Below are 20,316 nucleotides of genomic sequence, written 5' to 3' on the forward strand. Positions count from 1 at the left end.
TGCACTACTGATGTAAGTGGTGTCTTTGGATTGTGCTTGGACACTGATAAATTAGGGCTACTTGACTATACAGTGGCTAATCAAGACAAGTACTTCAGGTTTTAGGGTATCCAGGTTGTAGCCATATTGGTCTACAGGAAAAAGCAATCAGGGCTCATGGTAGAGGTGATATCTTTTATTAGACCAACTAAAAAAAAAAAAAATCAATTGCAAGCTTTTGGGCACAAACACCCATCAGGCATCTAAGAAGAGATTGTGTTTGTGCCTGAAAGCTTGCAATTGATTTTTTTTTTTTTCTAGTTGGTCTAATAAAAGATATCACCTCTACCATGAGCCCTGATCACTTTTTAGGGTACTGTGCAACATTAAAGAAATGAACTCACTTAAGTATCGGTGGGAGGGAAGCTCTGGAGGGCTATGTATTTGTTTGAACTTGCCTCTGAAACCAGAACCCATTTTGAGAACTACCCCGCTGTTAAGTTACTTTACATCTCGCCTCACTGTGCTCTGCTTCTATCACTATCATAAATTTGAAGAACAGGCCAATTCCTCTGCTGCCTGGTCTGGGACAGGGCTTTGCTGAAGTACTTCTTAAGTCAGACCAGTAGTTTCTTTAGACTACTTCTATTTTATACACCAAGAGAGCGAGCATGTATATAGTTGCTACACTGCATCGGTGAGAGCTGCCTCAATGTCCCATACTACATGAAGTTGAAAGGAAGTGTAAGGGAAAGCAGTTTACCCATCTGGTAAACTGTAACTGAGCAGCCCACAAGCAGGCAGACTGGAGCAGGCACTATGCCGCCTGCATGTGGCACATCCTTGCTCCCACACAGCAGGAGTGGTGCCTGCTTGGCCCACTATGCTGCTTTGCTTCCTTGCCAGACTCCGTTCTGGGACTTGTGAACAGCAAGCCGGGACTGGTCTATGTAATCCAGGAGTGTCCTGGCCACACCAGGACCTAAGGTCACCCTACAATTGCAAAGTAGAGACAACAGCTGCTTTGACTTTTCATAACTAGTTTACTTTCTAAATATCACTTGATAGAAGGAACCCCCCCCACCCCCACACACACATACAAGTTTTGACTGTCAGCAGTGAGGTTTCAGTAAGCAGTAGACTTTCAAGCTATGAAATACATTTGAGAATGGTTTCACTTGGTGGTAAGCTACCCTAGCTTTGCTTGCACTTGCTCCAGTATAGAAGACACCAAAGTATTACTACAGAACAGCCATCATGAATTAAGTCCCCTTAAACCTAATATAATTCATTCATCTACCCAAAGCCTTAGTTAGGCAAGTCTTATTGTTAATATCTCCCATTATAATCCACTCAGAGGGAAAGGGAAAATACCTCCTTAAGAAACTCTGTGCTTGTGTGGCAAGACCCACCTACCCAGTCACCTAGTTTAGTTCCTAAATGTTTTATTTTAGTTCCTAAAATTTCATTTTGCACATCATGCCAAAAGGCTCTGCTTCTCAACTGGAGAATGTACAGGATGTTGAAACAAGGGTAAGTTGCCCTGGTTTAGCTTTTACTTTCTATAGCCTAAAAGCAGACATGTGAAACTTAACATGCATCAGCTGTTCCATTGTAAGAAGGGTCTTGATTTGGTATCATTTGTTAATCTGTCCATATTTTAAATCACCTTCCTGCCCTACCATGGAAGCAGAAAACAGGCTGTGCACAGGCTAAGCCGTACAAGTTCTGGACCCTCTTCAGCTGCTGGCCCCCTTTTCTTCATACAATGACTTAAAAGGAAAGCAGCTTGGCAGGAGCAGCTGTAAACATACCAAAAAGGAATGTAGCAACCACTACCTTCACATAGGACAGTTGATGTTCCTATCAGCACACACCACACACCTAACCAGAGCTATGAACCATGGCTATCTGCTGCCAGCCACAGCCAACTTGCATTGTTAGACTCTGCCCTTAGCACCCTTGAGTCCACTTAAGGTCAGAAACAACTATGTAAAAGTAAAATCACCACATCCCTAGTGAAGAGCTCTGAGTTTCAAAGCATAGGTGCTTTGCTTGCTTTATCAGTACAACTCCCTGAAGCATAAACATCTGGTTCATCTACCTCTGGCAAGTATATGGTAGGTCCTCAGCACAGGGGTTATGCAAATCTTATAAAAAAGATGATGGCTCAACCATACTTTGGTTTAATACACATAGCATAACGGATCATTTCTCTCTAACGTGCTACAAAATGGCTTCAGTTTTACAAATCAAAATAATTTCAGGACTCATTTTTATCATTGCCTCGTTTGCTTTTTACCTCTCTCTCACTCCCTCTGGCCACTAGTTTTGAGGATTACAGTGCTAGAAAAGCTAAAACAGATGCTACTCTAGGCATTTAGAAGTAGTGTAGGACAGACTACAGACACCAGCAGCATCTGAGTCATAGCCGTTTCATGAACACCGAAATCCCAACTTTAATTTTCATTCTTTAAAGTGGATGCACATCTGAATCCTCCTCTGCAGAATTCAGCCCCCCACCTATGCAAGTGAAACCTGCCTTAAAAGAAAGAGGGTAAACTTGCAGTTTGTAAAGGAAACACCAACTAAAGTGCTCCATCAATTTAGCTGAAAGAAGAAAATCTAATATATATATATCAAAAGTAAGGCCACAGTTTTCAGAAAACTTCTCTACATTTGAGACAATTTTATACAATCAGAGCCTTGGCTCCAATATATTTACAGTATTGTCATTGACTTCATTATGCAAATCATAATTCACCATTGCAAATAACCAATAACAAATTAAGAATAACCAGAGGTTCAGCTGGAAAGGGGCTAAATCCCTGCCCCCATACAACGGTTAAGGAACTATGCACATCCTGTATTATTTCCCTTATACTAAGAGACCACAGAAATGGCTGCCTCTGTGCCTTAGGCAAGGTGGCTGAACAAACTGAAGACATTAAGTCTATTGTGAAGACAGGATACCTGCTTTTCTTGAAGAGCTTAGTACCCTTGCTGTTCTTCCTGTAAAACAAAGTGGGAGAGGGATTTTGCCAGAAGAGCTCCATGGCCCATCTCTTGCCCTGCAGAACTGCTTAACAGCACCTAACCAGATCCAGCCTTTCCCCCCTCAAGCACCCAGTCATGGGAGACACCTATCCTGCTCCCAGTCCACAAGAGGAAGGGGGAGGGGGAAAAAAAAAAACCAGACCTCCCCCCACCAAAAACAAATATTAGTGACTTGGGGCTAGAACTTGTTGGGAGATTTCTGCCAGAATGGTTTGCCCAACAGAAAAAGATGCCTCTTCCCCACCTTTTTCAAGAGGGGGAAAAAAAAGTGGGGAAAGTTTCAGTTTGAATAATAACATTGATTTTCTGCAAGCAAAAAGAAAAGAACCCAAGGCAGTGGCATCTTAAGTTGCCAGAGAGTAAAAGTATTTTCAATTTCTGCCTGCTGGGGGGAAGAAAAAAAAAAAAAAAGAACTGACAAAAGCCCTCCAGATTAGCAAAAGCAAGCTGAGACATTCCAATTCAGTTCTCTCAATATGGATTTTTTTTTTAGAATTTCTCCCCCTTGAAAATAGATTTTTCATCATCCCCACTGAAATTTTTTTCCCCTGACACTTGATTTTCCATGGGACAGAAATTCCATTTTTCAGCCTACTCTGTGTGGCATCAGATACTAGCAGTGATTAGCTAAAGCAAGCCCTTAATGTGCCATGTATTGAAATAGCTATTTCAAGTAGTCCTGAGTTAAAGCAATTAATCTACCCCTTTCCTTGTCCTACCTCCTCTCTACAAGTTCATTCTCTAAGAACAAATGAAGCATCACCAGCTTTATCAGCTAGTCACATACACAGAAACCTAAGAATTAGTTAAATGGTCCAGTGTGCATTTTGTTTCAATATGAATCAGAGTATTTTGCTTAGCCAACTTGAGAAGTTTCCTACATTTAGACTTTATTCACTACACCCTGTTTCCCAGCTGGGACATTCATTTCAGAGAACCCAGTATTTACATATCTCTATAAAAAGTGTTAAGGCCATGAAGTGCGCAGGGTTACTGAGGTTCTTCTAAGTTCAAGGTCAACATTTCCGCAGTTGCACTCTTTTCTAATTCCAAAGCATAAGGGCTATACTCCTCCTCAAGTTTTCTCCTCCAGATTTTAACTAAAAGCAAAGAGAAGAATGTTAGCAAGAAAATCATTTTAACCTTTTGCACAGTTTAATGCAGACATATCCCCTGCTGTGCAGTATCCTTAGCCGCCACAGTTAAGCTCCAAAATGCCTGTCTCTACAGCAGTGGTTCTCAGCCTTACTGGACTCAAGGCACCCCCTTCCATAACTTTGTTAATTGAGTGGCACCCAGTTTCAAAAACTGTGTTTATTACATTCCTCACCTTCTTGCAGAGGGGTTGGACAGTGGGAGTGGGGGATCATTTAGGCAGAGACAAGCTTGAGCCTATGTTTATATACTTAGCTTATCTCTTCACACCTTGCAACACACTCCAAAGCATCTAGTGGCATCCCAGGGTGCCCTGTCACCCTGGGTGAGAGTCACTGCTCTACACATGAAGGAGAAATCAATATAAGGCTTTCAAGCCAACATATACCTATTTTCTAATAGAAAATAGCATATTTATTCAAATCTAAGATGAGGTTTTTCTTCCCATTCAACATGGGAGGAAAAAGAAACCTTGTCCTGGATTTGAGAACCAGCTGGGGCAGGCATTCCTGTGGCTCCGGCACTGAATCTGTGGCCCTGACCCAGGGAAGACTGCATGGTGGCAGGGAGAGCTAGAGCTAGGGTCAGAGCTACCACAGAGCTACCACAGGCTGGAGTTGGAGCTGCCACAGAGTAAGTATATTTGGGGGGAGGGGGGGGCGTGGTGTAAGGCACAGGTGCCAGCATGGACAAGCAGTACAGTGGTAGGCAATCAGGGGAAGGGAGAGGCAAAAAGCAGAGCAGGGCGGCCTGTGTCCTGTCCATGCCCTCCCACCCCAACTTTTACCTTTACAGCTGTGGGAGGGAACAAATTTAAGAAAACCCTCCTATAACTGGATTCTCTACACAGAAAATTATAACCAATTTATAAATTTTTCATAGAGTCTCTAATTTTTGAGGGGTCATTTTAAAAAAAACTCAAAGTCATCTCTGATTTGGGTAAATAGGGTACTTTCTCCATTCAGCATCGGCTGAAGAAGTTTGAACCTATCTTTACTAAGCCCTCTGCCTGAAGTTGTCTTTTGGGGATTAATAATAGCTCATCATCTTACTACTCTCTGAAAGTAATGATTTAAAGAATACACTTCCAGTGCTGCATGTATTCACATGGAGATCACTGTATTTACAATGCCAAGGAAGTGATCTCAATGGTAGGAGGCCCTTGTGCAGTGTGCATGCACTGTGAAGACAGAAAGAAAAAACTCTTTTGTAGCTGAAGCTTCAGCACAAGACTGAAATTCCAGAACAACTAACATGAAGCCAATGTCCATGGACTAGTCATTCTTACAAGAAGGGCCAGCAGATGATTAGGAACTCTGTTCTAAGTCTGATCTGAAAAAGCAGTGTATGCTACCTGCTGCCAGGTCAACTATTTCAGAAGAGACAGAGGAAGAGACTGCCATCTACTGAGTCACGGATACTACATCCTGAAAAACTGGGCTTTTCTCGCATGGTTCCCAGCCAAGCAGACAGTGGGTCTGACCTCAATTTATGAAATCTGGAAACTGCACACTAAAATGGTATGTTTGCACTTTCTAATTATACATCTTGTAAGTCTGCTCTACAACGAAGGAAAACTTGAGTTCAGAAAAAGGAAAGCAAAACAAGGTACCAAGCACTCACTGTAATTTGGAACGTCATCATCGGATTCCACATGGGGTGCTTTACTGGTCTCTGGCAAACTCTCTTCATGAATGCTGTTGCATTTTTCACTTCCTTCTTCAGCTGCCTCGTCCTCCAATGCTGCTATCATTGCTTTATATGCTGTCCTGGCTTCCACTGTAAGCTGCACCATTCTGTGAAAGTGGTCCTACAGTGGAAAAAATTTTGGAAGCACCAGTGGTAAGATAGATATGGAGGTGCTTTGTATTAAGTCTGTAAAGAAAAGAGTGTGTTTGTATCCTCACTCTATTAAATGTAAGCACCCAGATGGACAAATAGAATATCATGGACTATAGTTTTAGTAAGGTAACTATTCCATATGGTTATTTTAGTTAGCCCAAGAGAAGTGCAATGTATAAGGAACTGAATGGTATATCTTTTGAAGCAACATGTACTGCTTTAGCCATACAGACACATGACTAGTTACAGCAGAGCATACTTTGAGTTCAAAGCACTATTGTATATTATGCACCAGCTTGAAAAAGTAAACTTTCTTCCCACAGTGCTCCATTCCAGCTAACGTTCTATTACCAGAAGAGGAAATTAGTCTAAATTATCAAGCGTCAGTTTAAATGACTTTCAATATTTCCTTTTGACTGTAGCTGCTCCCTATGGTGGGATGAAGCCTGTTAGAAAGCATAAGGGTTACTACCAGGTAGGTCCTCAACACAGATCACTGGACATTTATGAGGCAGCAAAGCTTTTTGGAGAGCAGATCTGAGGGGAGAAGAAGCAGGGACCAAAATACACGTGAACAATACAGAGTAAGTCGGTTGAGAGGGAGAGCAGTGGAGGCAAACAAAACTGTTAAATATTCTGAATGGTATCCAGGTTGTAGCCGCATTGGTTTAAAGGGAAAAGGCCATCAGGACTCATAGTAGAGAGGATATCTTTTATTAGACCAACAAGATTTTTGCAAAAAAATGTCTTTAATTGCAAGCTGTTGGGCACAAACACCCTTCACCAGGCACTGGAGACAAGATTGTAAAAGTTCTCCAGGGTAGAAATGAAAGTTCATAAAAGATATCATATCTCTCCTATGAGTCCTGATTTTAATATTCTGAATAACTTTAATATTCTGAATAATATTCAAGTAATCAAACCTTTAAAAATGTATAAACATAAGCAAAGACTATCTCAGACTTTTGCTCAGTATATTATACACCCAGTGTAATACTAACGACTGATACGAACCAATACCTTTGTTCAACTCACCTGAGCACCATCATAGCTGAAAATTCCCACCACGCTGACAGGCACGGCTTTGTTCACACAATGTCCTAGAGCTTTGCGATTGAGGGCAAAGACAAACGGGATATTCTGCTCACAAGCACAGTCAATAATGGTATGTAGAGTCTCATCCAACCCTCCTGGAACAGACCAAAAACTGAATGAACGGAAACTGAGACTAATCAAAAGCATCATTTATTCAAAGGCACTGCTGCCAGAAATCCTTTAATAGCTACAGGATTATAGCATGGTATTTAAAAGATGCCAAAACGTTATTTAAAAAAAAAAAAAAGAAAAAAAAAAGAGTGAAGTGCCCAGGAATAATACTTGAAGTTTAGTGGTGCATTGTGGGCTCTATTATTCTGAAGGGAATCTTAAAATACTCTCTCTGAATCGCTGAGAATTCTCAGCCTGCACTCCTACTACTAAACTCTGTTTTTTATGAGGAACAAAAATTGCACAAGTGCACGCAAGACATTATTTATGAGTAGGAATTTTCTAAAATATACAAGTTAAACAACATAGCAAGGCTGAAGATAGAAAATGAGCCTTTAAGAACCAAAAAAAAAAAAAAAAAGAGAGTCAGTGGTCAGTGACAGTGTTCTGAATAGCAATTACCTAAAACACATCTTAAACAAAATGTTGGACATCAGCTGCCTATTCCTCTGATTGACCACTTCCTTTCAAATGCCTCAGCATGAATAATGCGATTTGCTTTACGACTTCAAATTCTTGGACTTCAATGCCAGGGCAGGACAAGGCCTCAAACCAGTGCTTCTCAGCATGCCTGATCCAGCAGCCAACCATTTCTCCCTGCTGCCCCACAAATGGCCCCTCCAGTCCCCAAATCTCCAACCCCAGGCATAGCTCCACCTTGCTTTGACCTCCCTTGGGGTCCCCTTGCCAGACATGCTGCAGACATCCAAGCTAGCTCTTCACCCACTAGCTCTGGAATAAAAACTGCACGGCCATGTTCATGCAGAGCTAAGCTTTGGCTAAAATGCTCTCCCTGCAGTACTGCATTAAAGGTGACTATTTTGCTTCTGTGCTGGAGATACTGCATGCAAACAACCTAGAGCTGGCAATATTCAGGCTAGTGGGGGAAGGGTTACCTGCTTCACCTGCCATGCCTCTATGACTCACCAGTCCAGAACCACCGCTCTGGACAACACTGTTGTCAACAGAACAAATGTCTACTCTTCTACCTTCATATGTCTGAAAAAATATGGTTCTTTGGTAGTATACATTTACCCTTTGACTGAATCTTTTCACAGTTGGGAGAGATGATGACACATTTCAGTTTTTTCAGCTTCAGGTGTTTCAAAACTTCTCGAAGCCCCATAACAAGCCTGCGTTTTGTCTTGGCCTTTACTGGGTCTTTCTGATATAAGCGATCTTGGAAACGAACCAGTTCCTTTAAGAGATCTGTCACACAACTGTCGACTTCTTTACTAAGCACCTGGCTGCAGTAACTGGAAGAAAGAATCAATGGTTTAGGTGTTTAAAATGCTCTGCAATCACAAGCATACCTATATGACCCCCACCCCTGAAAACAAACGCGCATACTGCGTCAAGAATGAAAATCTATTCCAGGTTTCCTAGTGCCTGAGAAGCTATGGAAAAGTTTATTACCATATCCCATATCAAGATGCATCAAAAAACACACATGAAGATAAAGTAGTTTTCCTAAGGATGCCATTTTCACCCATAAAAAGACAGATGAAAGGCAACTCAATCAAAAAAATTGCTACTTGATTTCTTTAACAAGACTGAAACAGTAAAACAGGAGCATAGCCCAAAGCACTGAGATTTAATACTGAAAGGGGAAGATCAGTTGTGTCATCCTTTCACTAAATCTTTGGGCAACTCTTCCTTTGTGATCTATAAATGTGAAGGGGATTCACAGGAAGAGAGAGGACTTACCACATCTCTCTTAGCATCCAGCAGAAGTCAGAGGGGGGAGAGGAAAGAGGCAGCTCCAATGTAATTTTGCTTCTCAATGCTAAAAAGGGAGATAGGAGAGGAACCTATGGGGAAAGTGTTGCCCTAGAACCCTTTTAAATGGGGAATATAAAGGGAGAATTGCTAATAGTGCTGTAAGAGTTGTGCCACAAGGAAACTGAGATTCATAGGGCCTTTGCTCCTTATGCTCAAGATCCATCCTGATCTGAAAGTTAGTTGTATATCATGGGGGGAGGTGAGGTTAAGAGCTTTAGTTAGCCATCTCAGATTTCAGTCTCTCATTGTGAGCTCATTGAAACAGTGAAATTCTAAAACAGCGCAACGTGAATACAGAATAAAGTCTCTACCTTACTGAAGCCCAAGGGGACAATCACCCATTCTCCTCTACATGCCCCATCCTCACAGACTGAGTAGCACCTGGCATACCCAGCTCCATATGGCAGTCAGTGAAATACTGCTGGGTTGCTATGAAACTAAGTAATTGGTTCCTTTCCCATCTTCCAAAAAAGGCAATAGAAAAAAGCTAGCTTTTAATTTTAAAATGTGGGCATCAGAGGGAAGACTGAAATGGCATCTTTCTTATGTTCACTAAAGCAGGAGGTACAGAAAGGCTGACGGGGAAGGAAAAAAAAAAGCAACACGTAGTTTAAATTTTCCTGTTCTGGATCCCTGACCTGCTGCGTCTCAAACATGATAATTAGCATTCTTCTTTCACAAGGAGCCATGCGCACACAGCTGTTATAGCAAAATTTTCAAGTATTTGTACAAAAGGGCAATTAACCTTTTTTAGATTTCTCCTCCCAACCCCAGCATGAATGTGTCATCTGGATAATCACACACTGCTTTTTTCTCCACTCTATCTTTCAGGCTGGCAGTACAGTCCTGAAGGAACCATTCTAGCCATAAGGGTGTTTTGGAGTCTGACTCCAAATGGTCTTTAATATTAAAGATAACATAATTTATTCATCATAAAACATTTGCGTTTCTAAGAGCAACTTCTCTTCCTTTAACCCTACCCTTTCACTTCTCTAGTGAGTGTGGATGTACATATAACTGCACTGAATTACAACATGGAATATTGCACTGGCCACGTGTGTATGTCTCTTGCTGGTCGAAGTGCCAGCTTACAGGAAAACAGACGTGAATTCAGAATCCTGAGTTTAAAATTCATTTAGGGTTATACAGAGTGCTACTGACCTAACTGACCTTGGCTAAGCAATGTCACAGCTGTAGTACTGTTGCACAAAAAGGCACCAGGACTAGCATACTTACTCTCTAAATCTTCTGCTGTGGATTTTTGGAAGATTGGTGTTCAGCTGGTTTACAGTGGGAACACTTATGCTCGAATCTTTGAGCTCTGTACATGCCAGAAGTACTTCTGAACTGTCTTGAATCACATCAAGGGACGTCACAGGAATATCTTCTGTAATAGCTAAACATAAAGATAGATCTTTAAAAGGTGTTATACAAGACACAGACCAAAGACAGATCTGTAACTGAGAATATAATCCAGGACTCTGAGCACAGACCAGTTAGGAAGCAGTGACCCAAGTACAGGGAACATGAAGGGTTCTAGTTATCATTTACCTATTTCAGGACTATTAGGTAGTGACACTCTCCTATAATAGTGAAGTGAATGACCTGCAAGAAAAGTATTCAGTCATGAGCAGTGCGCTTTAAAATCTAGTCCCTTCAGAGTCAGGTCTTGCCATTTTAGTCCTAGTCCTTGGCAAGCGGCAGGCAACAAACTCACTGCTAAAAACCTTAGCATGGAGTCAAGGTTGACCGGCAGTGCCTTGCACCCTTCTGAAGCACGGAACATGCCTTTACATTTACTGGTTTCAAGAGGCAAGCAAAGTTAATGTCATTATCAGCCTTGACCCACCCATCCATTGGAACTGCCAAGAGCCACGGGGATACACTGGAGTGTTTCAGTTAGCGGTCTTTTAATCTGAGAAATAACTAGCAAACATACATTTGATGATAAGCTGTTGTGTTCCCTACAGAAATCTACCTCTCTTATTCACCTGCACACACTTCAATTGCTCTTCAGTTATTAGGACAACTAAACTGACTGGTGCAGCACTAACTTACAGAAGGTTGCCAGAGTTTATGCTTCAGGATGAGGAGATGCATCTGCATCTAAAGGGGTCACAGATCCCCCTTCCTGAGTTGCACTAGTTTTGGAAGTAGTTGGGCCAACTTCTATCCTCAGCCACTCCACTGGAACCTTGTTCAAGAAATGGATGAGGAGTCTGCAGCATGAACGCGCACCTTGCTGGGGTCATCTGACCCCAGCAGTCTTTCCTGCCCAAGTGCAGGGGGCTGGACCCAATGATCTTGTGAGGTCCCTTCCAGCCCCTAACACCCATGAATTTATGATCCCATTAGCCTCAGAGCTAATGATAAGCAACTCCTTCCATCTTCCCTGTACCGATGCTACTATAGGAATATCTACTCATATATTCTGATTTCAGAGTACTTTAGCTAGAGATTAACCCCTGCCAAATCAGCATTTTAAATTTTAAGCAAAAAAGAAAACAAAAAATGCTGGAAACTTGACACAGCCCCTCCATCACCACAGTGACAATATCACCTCAGACACATCAGAGCTAAATCTGTCATGTTTCCAAACACCTGCCTTCCTGGATATTTCCCAGGCTTTCAAATGCACAGCTACCATATTTATACATGGGTGCATGGTACAGTTTGCTTCAGGTTTAGGTATGGAGCTTCTCTATTTCCTCATGTGTCCACAGCTTTTGCAATATCAGCTCAAACCAAAAAAAAAAACAAACTTGCTCTTGGGACTAAAATTCCCCAAATACTTGCCAAATGCAGATACATAGCAAGGAACGTGCACAACACACATTCTGAGAAAACTGTCAAAGGCAGAACTCAAACTCACAGTAGGTGGGTATTGCTCAGATTCAATGGCCACAGCATGTCATTTTGAGCTATCCATTTACTTCAACACCAGAGTGCCTGCAAGAGCTCTAGTTTGCAACAGAGTCTTAGTCCTGCTGCACACATGCAAATTACTTCCTCTAGCTTGTTTAGCTGACATAAATCACACTGCAGATCAGTGTGCTTTTACTCTGAATAATTTAAAATTACGGCTTTCCCAAGGGGCAGTGGTGTCAAATACTAGCTGAGACCAATCCTGAGTCCTAGTCTGAGCCCCACCTGTGCACAAAAAAAAGAGTAATAATGTAAGAACACATTATTTATATACATTTCTATATATTACTATGTATTCATCTTTATGCCCATTATTGTTTATATATTTGTATTAGTCACATTTATATTTTAATAAACAACTATATTCTAACTACGTGTTTGTTTAATAATGGATTACTTATTAACATTCATTTATATTATTTATATTTGCGTTCATGTTATTCACATTATATTTATATATAAATGCAAATAATTATGAGACAGACAGACAGAATGTGTGTGTTGGGCATTATGTTTCAGAAACTCATTGCTCCACTGACATCTAACTAATGACTATTAGCACTCATGGAAGCAGAGGGTGCAGCATTTAAAGCCACTCGGGTATTTTCCTGGATTTTGAAGCACCTATAAAAAGCAGCCACTTAAAACAGCAAACAACAAATTCTCAACTAACTATAGTAAAAGCTGTCATCCCCTTAGAAGAGGAACAGAAAAAAATATTTACTGTACGGAAAATTTATATTTTCATGTATTAAGATTTATCTTGATATTTTATACTATTCAAAGTGTACTGGACTGAAATTCAGTTTGACATAACTAGTCACCCCATACAAAAGACAATGTCTAACATTATTGCAGGTTAAAGCTATACAAGACAATGGAATCAAATTAAGGGGGGGGTGTAGCTGAATGTGGAACAAATGCCATAGACAATAAAATGTATTAGCAAACGATATAGATTTCTATTGGAACTGGGGAAAGAGAAGCTTCGTTTGGTAAGCTACACAAAAAAGTGGTAGAATATGGTGTGTAGTTTTGTGGGGGGGCTTTTCTGTAACATCACTTCTTTTCTAATCAGATCGCTAGATACAGATATTTAAGATCTACCTCCAGTACCCCAATATTCTGGTTCTACAATTAAAAAGAGTTAATACAATGTGGGCAGGCAGAGGGCAACAACTAGAATTCAGATCGTGCAACAGTACAGACCCAGGCTTTCAGCCGACATGCTGCTATGCTCTGCAAAGAACCTTTTAGGAAAGCATGCCAGATGCCTGAGCCACATGCCAGTTCGTTTTACTAGAGTTGTACAGAAGCTTTATAGGTGCAAGTGCCATCACACCCATCCCTTTGATGACCTATTATACCAATCAGAAAGCAGGACAGCACTGATACCATGTTGGTGTTGTAGAAAAGCCTCTCCCACACCAGGAAAACATGAAGCAAGAGGAAATACCTGCTTTGGTATCCTGAGCCTGATCTTCAGCAGATGATTCGACACACTGATGAACAGTATCTTCATCTTTTGGAATCGCAGCCTGTTCTAACAGGTGCTGTTGCTTCCTTTGTTCTCTCTCTTTCAAAATAATCTTAAAAATTAAAGATCAGAGAAAGGGCTTATCTGCCTAATACTGGTGATCAGACCATCTTTACCTTGAACGAACACAAAAAGCGGCTTAAAAAACAAAACAAAACACATGGCTTTTGCCTTGTCCCTCCTACTCCAGTCCTACAGTGAGCACAGCTTGGCTCAACTGGCATTAAAGTACCATATTTTTTCTCATATAATATCCACCTTTGCCCCAAAAATCAGCTCCTCTGAATTCAGGTGCATGCATTAAGCAGGGAAGTGGTTTTCTTGGCTGAAAAAGCAGCACATTTGGCCATGCTATGCATGCTATGCAGCTGCCAAAACAGTTGCTTCCTGTCTGGGTCAGCAATCTAAAGGGGCAGAGTCCTGTATTAACCCTCTCACAGTTGTAACTATTGGCTAACTACTGTAGCTTGGGCCTGAAGAAGCAAGTGAGCTGCTGGTAGCATCTTGATGGTATGTGGAAACAACACTTTATTATTTACAGGCACATATATGAAGAACTAACAGGTCTTGCTACTCCCTTGCAAGGATCTTAGGCCTAACCTTGTGTGATACAGAGTAAATCCTCTTGAAAACAGCATCCAAGAAGTATGACATCCCAAGAGAGAGTTTGGGAGGGGCAACAGGCAGCAGGACATTCCTACCCCTCTCTCAAACTCTCCTGGGACACCATGCTTGCTGGACAGATGTGTTTCCAGGAGGATTTACACTATATCACACAGTCAGTCACGACACTAGAAAAATCTTTTCCTTTTACTTATTATAATTTTTTAAAATTCTACCTTCCAAAAATAAAATATGTATCTTATTTGGGGCATGTTGTATCTAAAAAATATGGTATTTCCCTCCCATAACAATTATTTAAATGGAGTAGGGGGTGTGGAATTGAAACAAATTAATTATTTAACATGACTGTATCCAATTTTTTTTTTTAATTAAACCCCCCCAAAAACCCAGGATTTATATTGAATTTGTAGCAAAATGAAAATGCAGTTCAAGAAATTTTATGATGCCAATATGTTTCAAAAGAATCAAATCAGAGGAACAGTCAGGTTATACTAGCTTTTAATAAAAGTGTTAAAAGTTAGAGCACCTTTTTAAGCGGTGTTGGTTTCTTTGCTTTGGGGACTTCTCTCTGTTTTCCCTTTTTTACCAAAGGAGCGCTGGAGTCCAGTGGATTATGAGGTGTTTTTCCTTGGTTCAACTGCTGATTTTTTGTAACCGTGTTAGCCTCCTTTGAAAGAAGTGGTATGGCACCGCCAACTGAAATTAAGAAAACAGTAAGCATCAGACACCTGTAACTTAACATTAGCACCTAACAAAATCCAGATCCAGCTAAGGTTTGCCTCTGCACTAGCAAAATACAATAAAATTGTGACGGAGCAATATAAAGAACACTTTCAGTCAGTGCAGCATCACCAGGAAAAATAAAAATCCACCCATCCACTTTTCTCTCCCCCCAAAGTAAGGTTACTTCATCTATGTCTTATGCCACCAGCTTAATTAGCTCTGATCCCTCCACCTCAAACACATATAGAAAAATTAAGCAATTTATTGCAATCCAGACTCTGTTTCAAATTATGCCAATTTGGTAAGCTTTAGGAAATCTGAAATTCTACTGGATTCATCAATTAGGATTGATCAATTAGGACTCTACTTGATTCATCAATTAGGATTTCTAGCCCTCTGCTTCCATGTAATCTGTGATACCTCCAGGGTCATGCTGGACTTCAGCAGTACAGTCCCTGGAATTATTTGTTATGGATACCTTAGAACCAGGGAGGTGCCAGCTGCTGCAGCCGGATCAGAGCGCAGAGCCCAGTTACACCCCTCCCCATCCCATCCCATGCGGGTCGCATGGCTGGAGCAGAACCTGTGGTGGGGAGGATGCAGGCTGCCCACTGCAGGTTTGGGGCTCCCTGCCCTGCTGCCCTCCCCCTGGGGACTCTGCAGCCCAGCAGGCAGGACCCAGTGCAGGAGGGAGGGGACCACACCACCATGGCCACTAAGCTGATGCGCCCCATGCCCACCTGGTAGCAGTGGGGGCACAACTCTGTGCTGCCACCACTGCTGCACCTCACCTTAGTGGCCATGGTAGTGTGGCACTCCCTCTCATGCCAGGTCCTACCTTCTGGGCTGTGGAAGTGGCTCCTGCCTGCAGCTAGTCCAGCCAAGCTGCAGCCCCATGTCTACTGTGGGCACAGAAATCTTGGGGGGAACTTGCTTCCCACCCATTGCATTGCCTTGGCCCCCCTGGCCCTCTTCGCCATATCACCTGTGCTTCCCCACCCTCCCAAGGCTACACCTGGACCCCCTCCTATCCCCTCCCCACCCCCATAGACTTACCTGGAGGGAGCTGCAGGAACTGCTCTCCACCACTGCTTTGCTGCCACATGCATGCGTGCACACATGCATGTGGCACCCCCCATGTCCAATCGCTCTCCCCCACACCCCCAGCAGCCCCTTGCAGGCTGAAACTCTGCCAGCTTGCACAGGGAAACCTGCATTTTCCCATATTTTTTCCTTTATGGAGAAAATCCGTGTTCTTCTGCAGCAAACAGAAAATCTGGATCCCTATTTATTGTGACCCATCCTCTGATGTTGCGACCCTGTTTGGGAACCACTGCCTTAGCCCCACTTCCCCTCCTAGCAGTGGCAAATAGTTTGCCAAGTAGCTGCAACCAATTCCTACTAAAATGAAATAAACAGCGAGTAATCTCAGGATTAATCTCTATTAAATCAAGTCTGCTCTACAAGCAAGCTGACGTACACTGCACTGCGTTGCATGCAGTTGTACAAGTGGCAAAATGCATGTCAGCATGCAGAAATGGTGGCAGTGCACTTTTGAACTAAAACACCTTCGATGTGTTTTAGTTCAAGAGTGTCCTGCTGCTGTTTTCTCCACACTGATGCACATTTCGCCATTTATAAAAAATGTATGTGCCGCAGTGCCAGGCACTTTTAAAAGCACGCAGTGCTGCAGCGCAAGCATGTGTATAAATGCCCTATAAACTTCCATATCCACTGCAAAACTTCACATTCTTTCACAATACCCCTATGAGACAAGGAAGTACTGTTATCCCCATTTTAATGAAACATGATGCTAAGATACCAAATAACTTTCCAATGCCACAAAGGAAGCCTGTTGGCAAAGCAGTTAACTGAACCTGGATCTCCCAAGCCCAAAGTTACTGTCTTAACAACAGGATTCTCCTTCCTCTTGGATTTCATGCCAGTCACATGACTGCAGTGCAGTAGCATTTGTAAAACTTTCAGGATTTGCAAACATAAATCAGTGTGTAAGTCTTAAGTGTATCTGCATAAATTAACTGATTAAAAAAAATTGACACCACAGACTGGGCAAAGATAATGACAAAGTAAACTTTGGTGGGAGGTGGGTCACAAGAGATAAGTAAGTGGTTGCTAGGACCAGTTAATCTACTTGTGTTAGTCTCAACCTGTCACACCAACTTCTAGTAATATATCACAGCAAGGGTGTGATTGCTTTCTAGATGATACAGATATTCATATACAGATGCTCATGATTGAGCCACTCTCGCGTATACAGTCGTGGTAATTCACAAAATGAAGTACCAGTTAAAAAGGGCAGTAATGTATTGCACCCAGTAATGCACCCATTACTGCATTTTACTGACTTTTCGTGCTCTCTTTTACTTTGCATGTTACCATAAATGGCATGGGACAAAGTCTAAGCCAGACTCAAACTTTTGGTCCTACCCTGAAGTGATTTATTGTACATATCCAAGTCTCCACAAAAGCTCTTGCTGATGTAACAGCAGTGTTATCCCTTCCTGGGTACAACCAAACATTTTTGTTCCTCTTAGGCCACAATGCCTGGCTCATATAGTCCAATGTTATTAATACCAAAGATCAGACATTCTGATCCCCAAATGCTTGCTCCTCCCAAGTCCCAACACGAGTACTTGCATCAGAGTAATTTGTACTGTTATAGGATTGATGCCTCTTAATAACATATCTAACTGCCTTAATGACAGAAGATAAATTATTTGCAGAGTAAGAGACATTTAATTCTTTTACTAAGTTTTCACAATAGGACTAGGTAAATCTTACCAACAGTTAATGTTTTTGCCTATCCCTCAAAAACCTAAAGGCAACTATGGTATTAAAAGTAATTTTTTTCTGGTTTTCATTTTCTTTCCCTTTAGTGTAGCTTTCTTCACACTTCCAAAACAAGGAGAAAAATTTATCATCATAATTAAATGACAGCAAACTTAATACTCCATTTTGTGAAACAGATCTTAAAATTGTTTAATTTGTTTAGGTTCCAGGATTCCCATTTGGTGTAAAAATCTTACTGGCTCTTCAATTGTCAATAAGATCTTAATCAAAAGCCAGAGAAGACAAGGTTTGATACTTTTATTTTTTAAAATAACGTGATGCTATGAAGCCAAAATGAACTTGGACATTTGCATCAAAGTAGAAAAAGGGCCAAAAATACTGACCTGCTGCCCTCTGGGTTAACTTTCAACCGTATTCCCTACCCTCTGAAAAATGTCTTTTTAATTGTATTGTGGTTTTCTTCCTCCAGCACTTCAAGTTATGGTTCATTTTCTCATATCTATTTTGTTTTTCTTGTATGTTCCTTTTGGCAAGCCCATTATCACACTGCTGCAAGGCACTACAGTGCCTGGTCCTCAGAGCAGAGATTGCCCGGGAAGAGAACACAGAGCCAGAGAGGTGGCCAGATAAGAGCCCAGGTGCAGGTTGCCATGACAACTGGCTAATGAGGGAATTGGCCACACCTGCACCTGGTTAGCTGGCTGGAAGAGGCAGAGCCCTAGACCCATATAAACCCCAGGGCTGGGACCAGGCAGTTCAGTTCCCTGCCAGCAGCTAAAGGGGAAGGAGCCTTCAGGAAGGAAGGGCTCAGAGACACTCCAGCCATTGGATACGCTACCCTTAGGGCTAATGGGGCACCAGAAGCCCATAAGGTACCATTGCCTACAGGCACCTAGTATTAGAGAAGTGTTACTCTTTTAAAAGGGGCAAAGCATACCTTGAACTTTGCGTTACATTATAGCCCAGGGGCTTATTTTTGATTACTGTTGTTTGTTTGCTGTCTGATCACACCAGTGGTTTGGGTGAGGCTATTTGGGGGCCCACTACAACGTGGGGATCCTGGTACCAGAGAGAGCCCAGGCACCAGTGAGGCACAGAGACAGGGCTGTGGAGAGCCCAGAGAGGACAAGAGGGCCAAATCACAGTAAGGCTTAGAACGGATAACATCAGTGCCATCTGCAAGGCTTGGGGTGTGGTAAATGGACGGTGGAGCCACGCATATAGCCCATAAAGCTGAGAGACTCGGGAACCATCCACCATAACGCGGTACGCCAAGGGGTCTATGAACCGTGGCATTTAGTAAGATTTAGCCGGATTGTGTCTAAACCCAAAGATCAAGGGCAGCCTCCCTATATCAATTATAACAACAAGACGTGGCAGCTAAGAAAGGGTGCGTGTAGGGCAAGACTGGCACGGTTAAGGAGCCTAGGGGTAACACAGCCACCCCTAGGGACTTCACCCTGCTACACATACATGCGATGGATCTCAAAATAATGAGAACCTTCCTAATTCATTTGAAGAAAGCACTTCATACCTGAAAGCACCACAGATTTGGAGGACTGTTTCAGTTTCTCTGCTTGCTGTTTCTGCTCCAAGACAGCCAGCATACCTCCCAAATCCAACTTCACTGGAATCTGACTCTTCTTACCACTGGTCTTAAAAGTTTCCTGGGAAAGTTAGGTGCAAAACAAAAAAAATATTCCATTTTAGATTGTTAAGGATGATTTTTTGTGGCATATGCTATCCTATGAATACATTAGTTACAAAATAAGTGTATGCTTAAAAATCGAACCAAATTTAATGTGGAAAAATGCATCAAAGCTTAATGGAATAGTAATTGTTCAGACTACAGAGGTCTTATTTTTACATGTACTAGAACACCACATTAATAAATCACTTTGTCCTAGCACCAGTAGACATCTCCTAATAGGTTCCTGCTCTAGCAAATGCATCTAAAAAGAAAATTTGCTCTTGTTTTTAAAACACTGTAGAAAAAATGTTCAGTTCATTTTTAACGCAACTTCCATGCTTTGAAAAACACAATGGCTAACATTATTCAAACCTGAAAGTCTTAAGGATGAGACTCCATTTCCACAGGTGCTGGCTGCTTTCAACTAAGATGTCTGGTCACTTGTTTGGGGTACAGAAATATGAGCAGTTTCATATAAAGCTTGAACCTCTTGGTCCTGATCCTTAAATATGCCAATTCCTTCTGCAATTTCCAGCTGTAACAGTTACCTTTCAATGGAAGTTGGCTTACCTGCGTTTTCTTTCTTTCCAGGGTAGCAGATGCAGCTTGTTTCCTTCCCGCTATATGCAGCTTAGGGGTTGTTGAATCATTTTGAGGATGGCTATCGTAATAATCTTTGGCCAGAAGTACCTTTTGAAATGTAACGAAAGTGAAAAGAAGGAAAATAAATGTTTAGAAACTTATAATATATACATGGATAGTAGCAAAATGTGAACAACATGAATAATTCCAGGAGGACAGAAGTAAGTAGGGCTGTCCAAGTGGTGTTCTGTGGATTGTACATGGCCCAAAAGGCATCTGGGCACCTACCCAGATACCACTCTACCCACTGCTCCAGCTACAGCAGCCAGCGTCTCCCCTTTCC

General features: G+C 41.8%; 1 protein-coding gene across 2 annotated transcripts in view; it reads right to left on the minus strand.

The window, feature by feature from the left end:
* Positions 1-1,002: 1,002 nt before the first annotated feature.
* SECISBP2 (SECIS binding protein 2) overlaps positions 1,003-20,316 on the minus strand; it is a 44,691-nt gene continuing 25,377 nt past the window's right edge. For both annotated transcript variants that reach the window (XM_006022394.2, XM_006022393.2), the window contains exons 10-18: positions 19,962-20,081; positions 19,236-19,368; positions 14,694-14,863; positions 13,463-13,595; positions 10,318-10,477; positions 8,335-8,555; positions 7,069-7,223; positions 5,815-6,001; positions 1,003-4,136 (exon numbers count right to left, since the gene is read on the minus strand). In XM_006022394.2, the coding sequence (XP_006022456.1) occupies positions 4,027-4,136; positions 5,815-6,001; positions 7,069-7,223; positions 8,335-8,555; positions 10,318-10,477; positions 13,463-13,595; positions 14,694-14,863; positions 19,236-19,368; positions 19,962-20,081 (1,389 nt within the window). In that variant the 3' untranslated portion in view covers positions 1,003-4,026. The remainder of the gene's footprint in view (positions 4,137-5,814; positions 6,002-7,068; positions 7,224-8,334; positions 8,556-10,317; positions 10,478-13,462; positions 13,596-14,693; positions 14,864-19,235; positions 19,369-19,961; positions 20,082-20,316) is intronic.

Source organism: Alligator sinensis, unplaced genomic scaffold (genome assembly GCF_000455745.1).
Source record: "Alligator sinensis unplaced genomic scaffold, ASM45574v1 scaffold665_1, whole genome shotgun sequence".
NCBI classification, from domain to species: domain Eukaryota; kingdom Metazoa; phylum Chordata; order Crocodylia; family Alligatoridae; genus Alligator; species Alligator sinensis.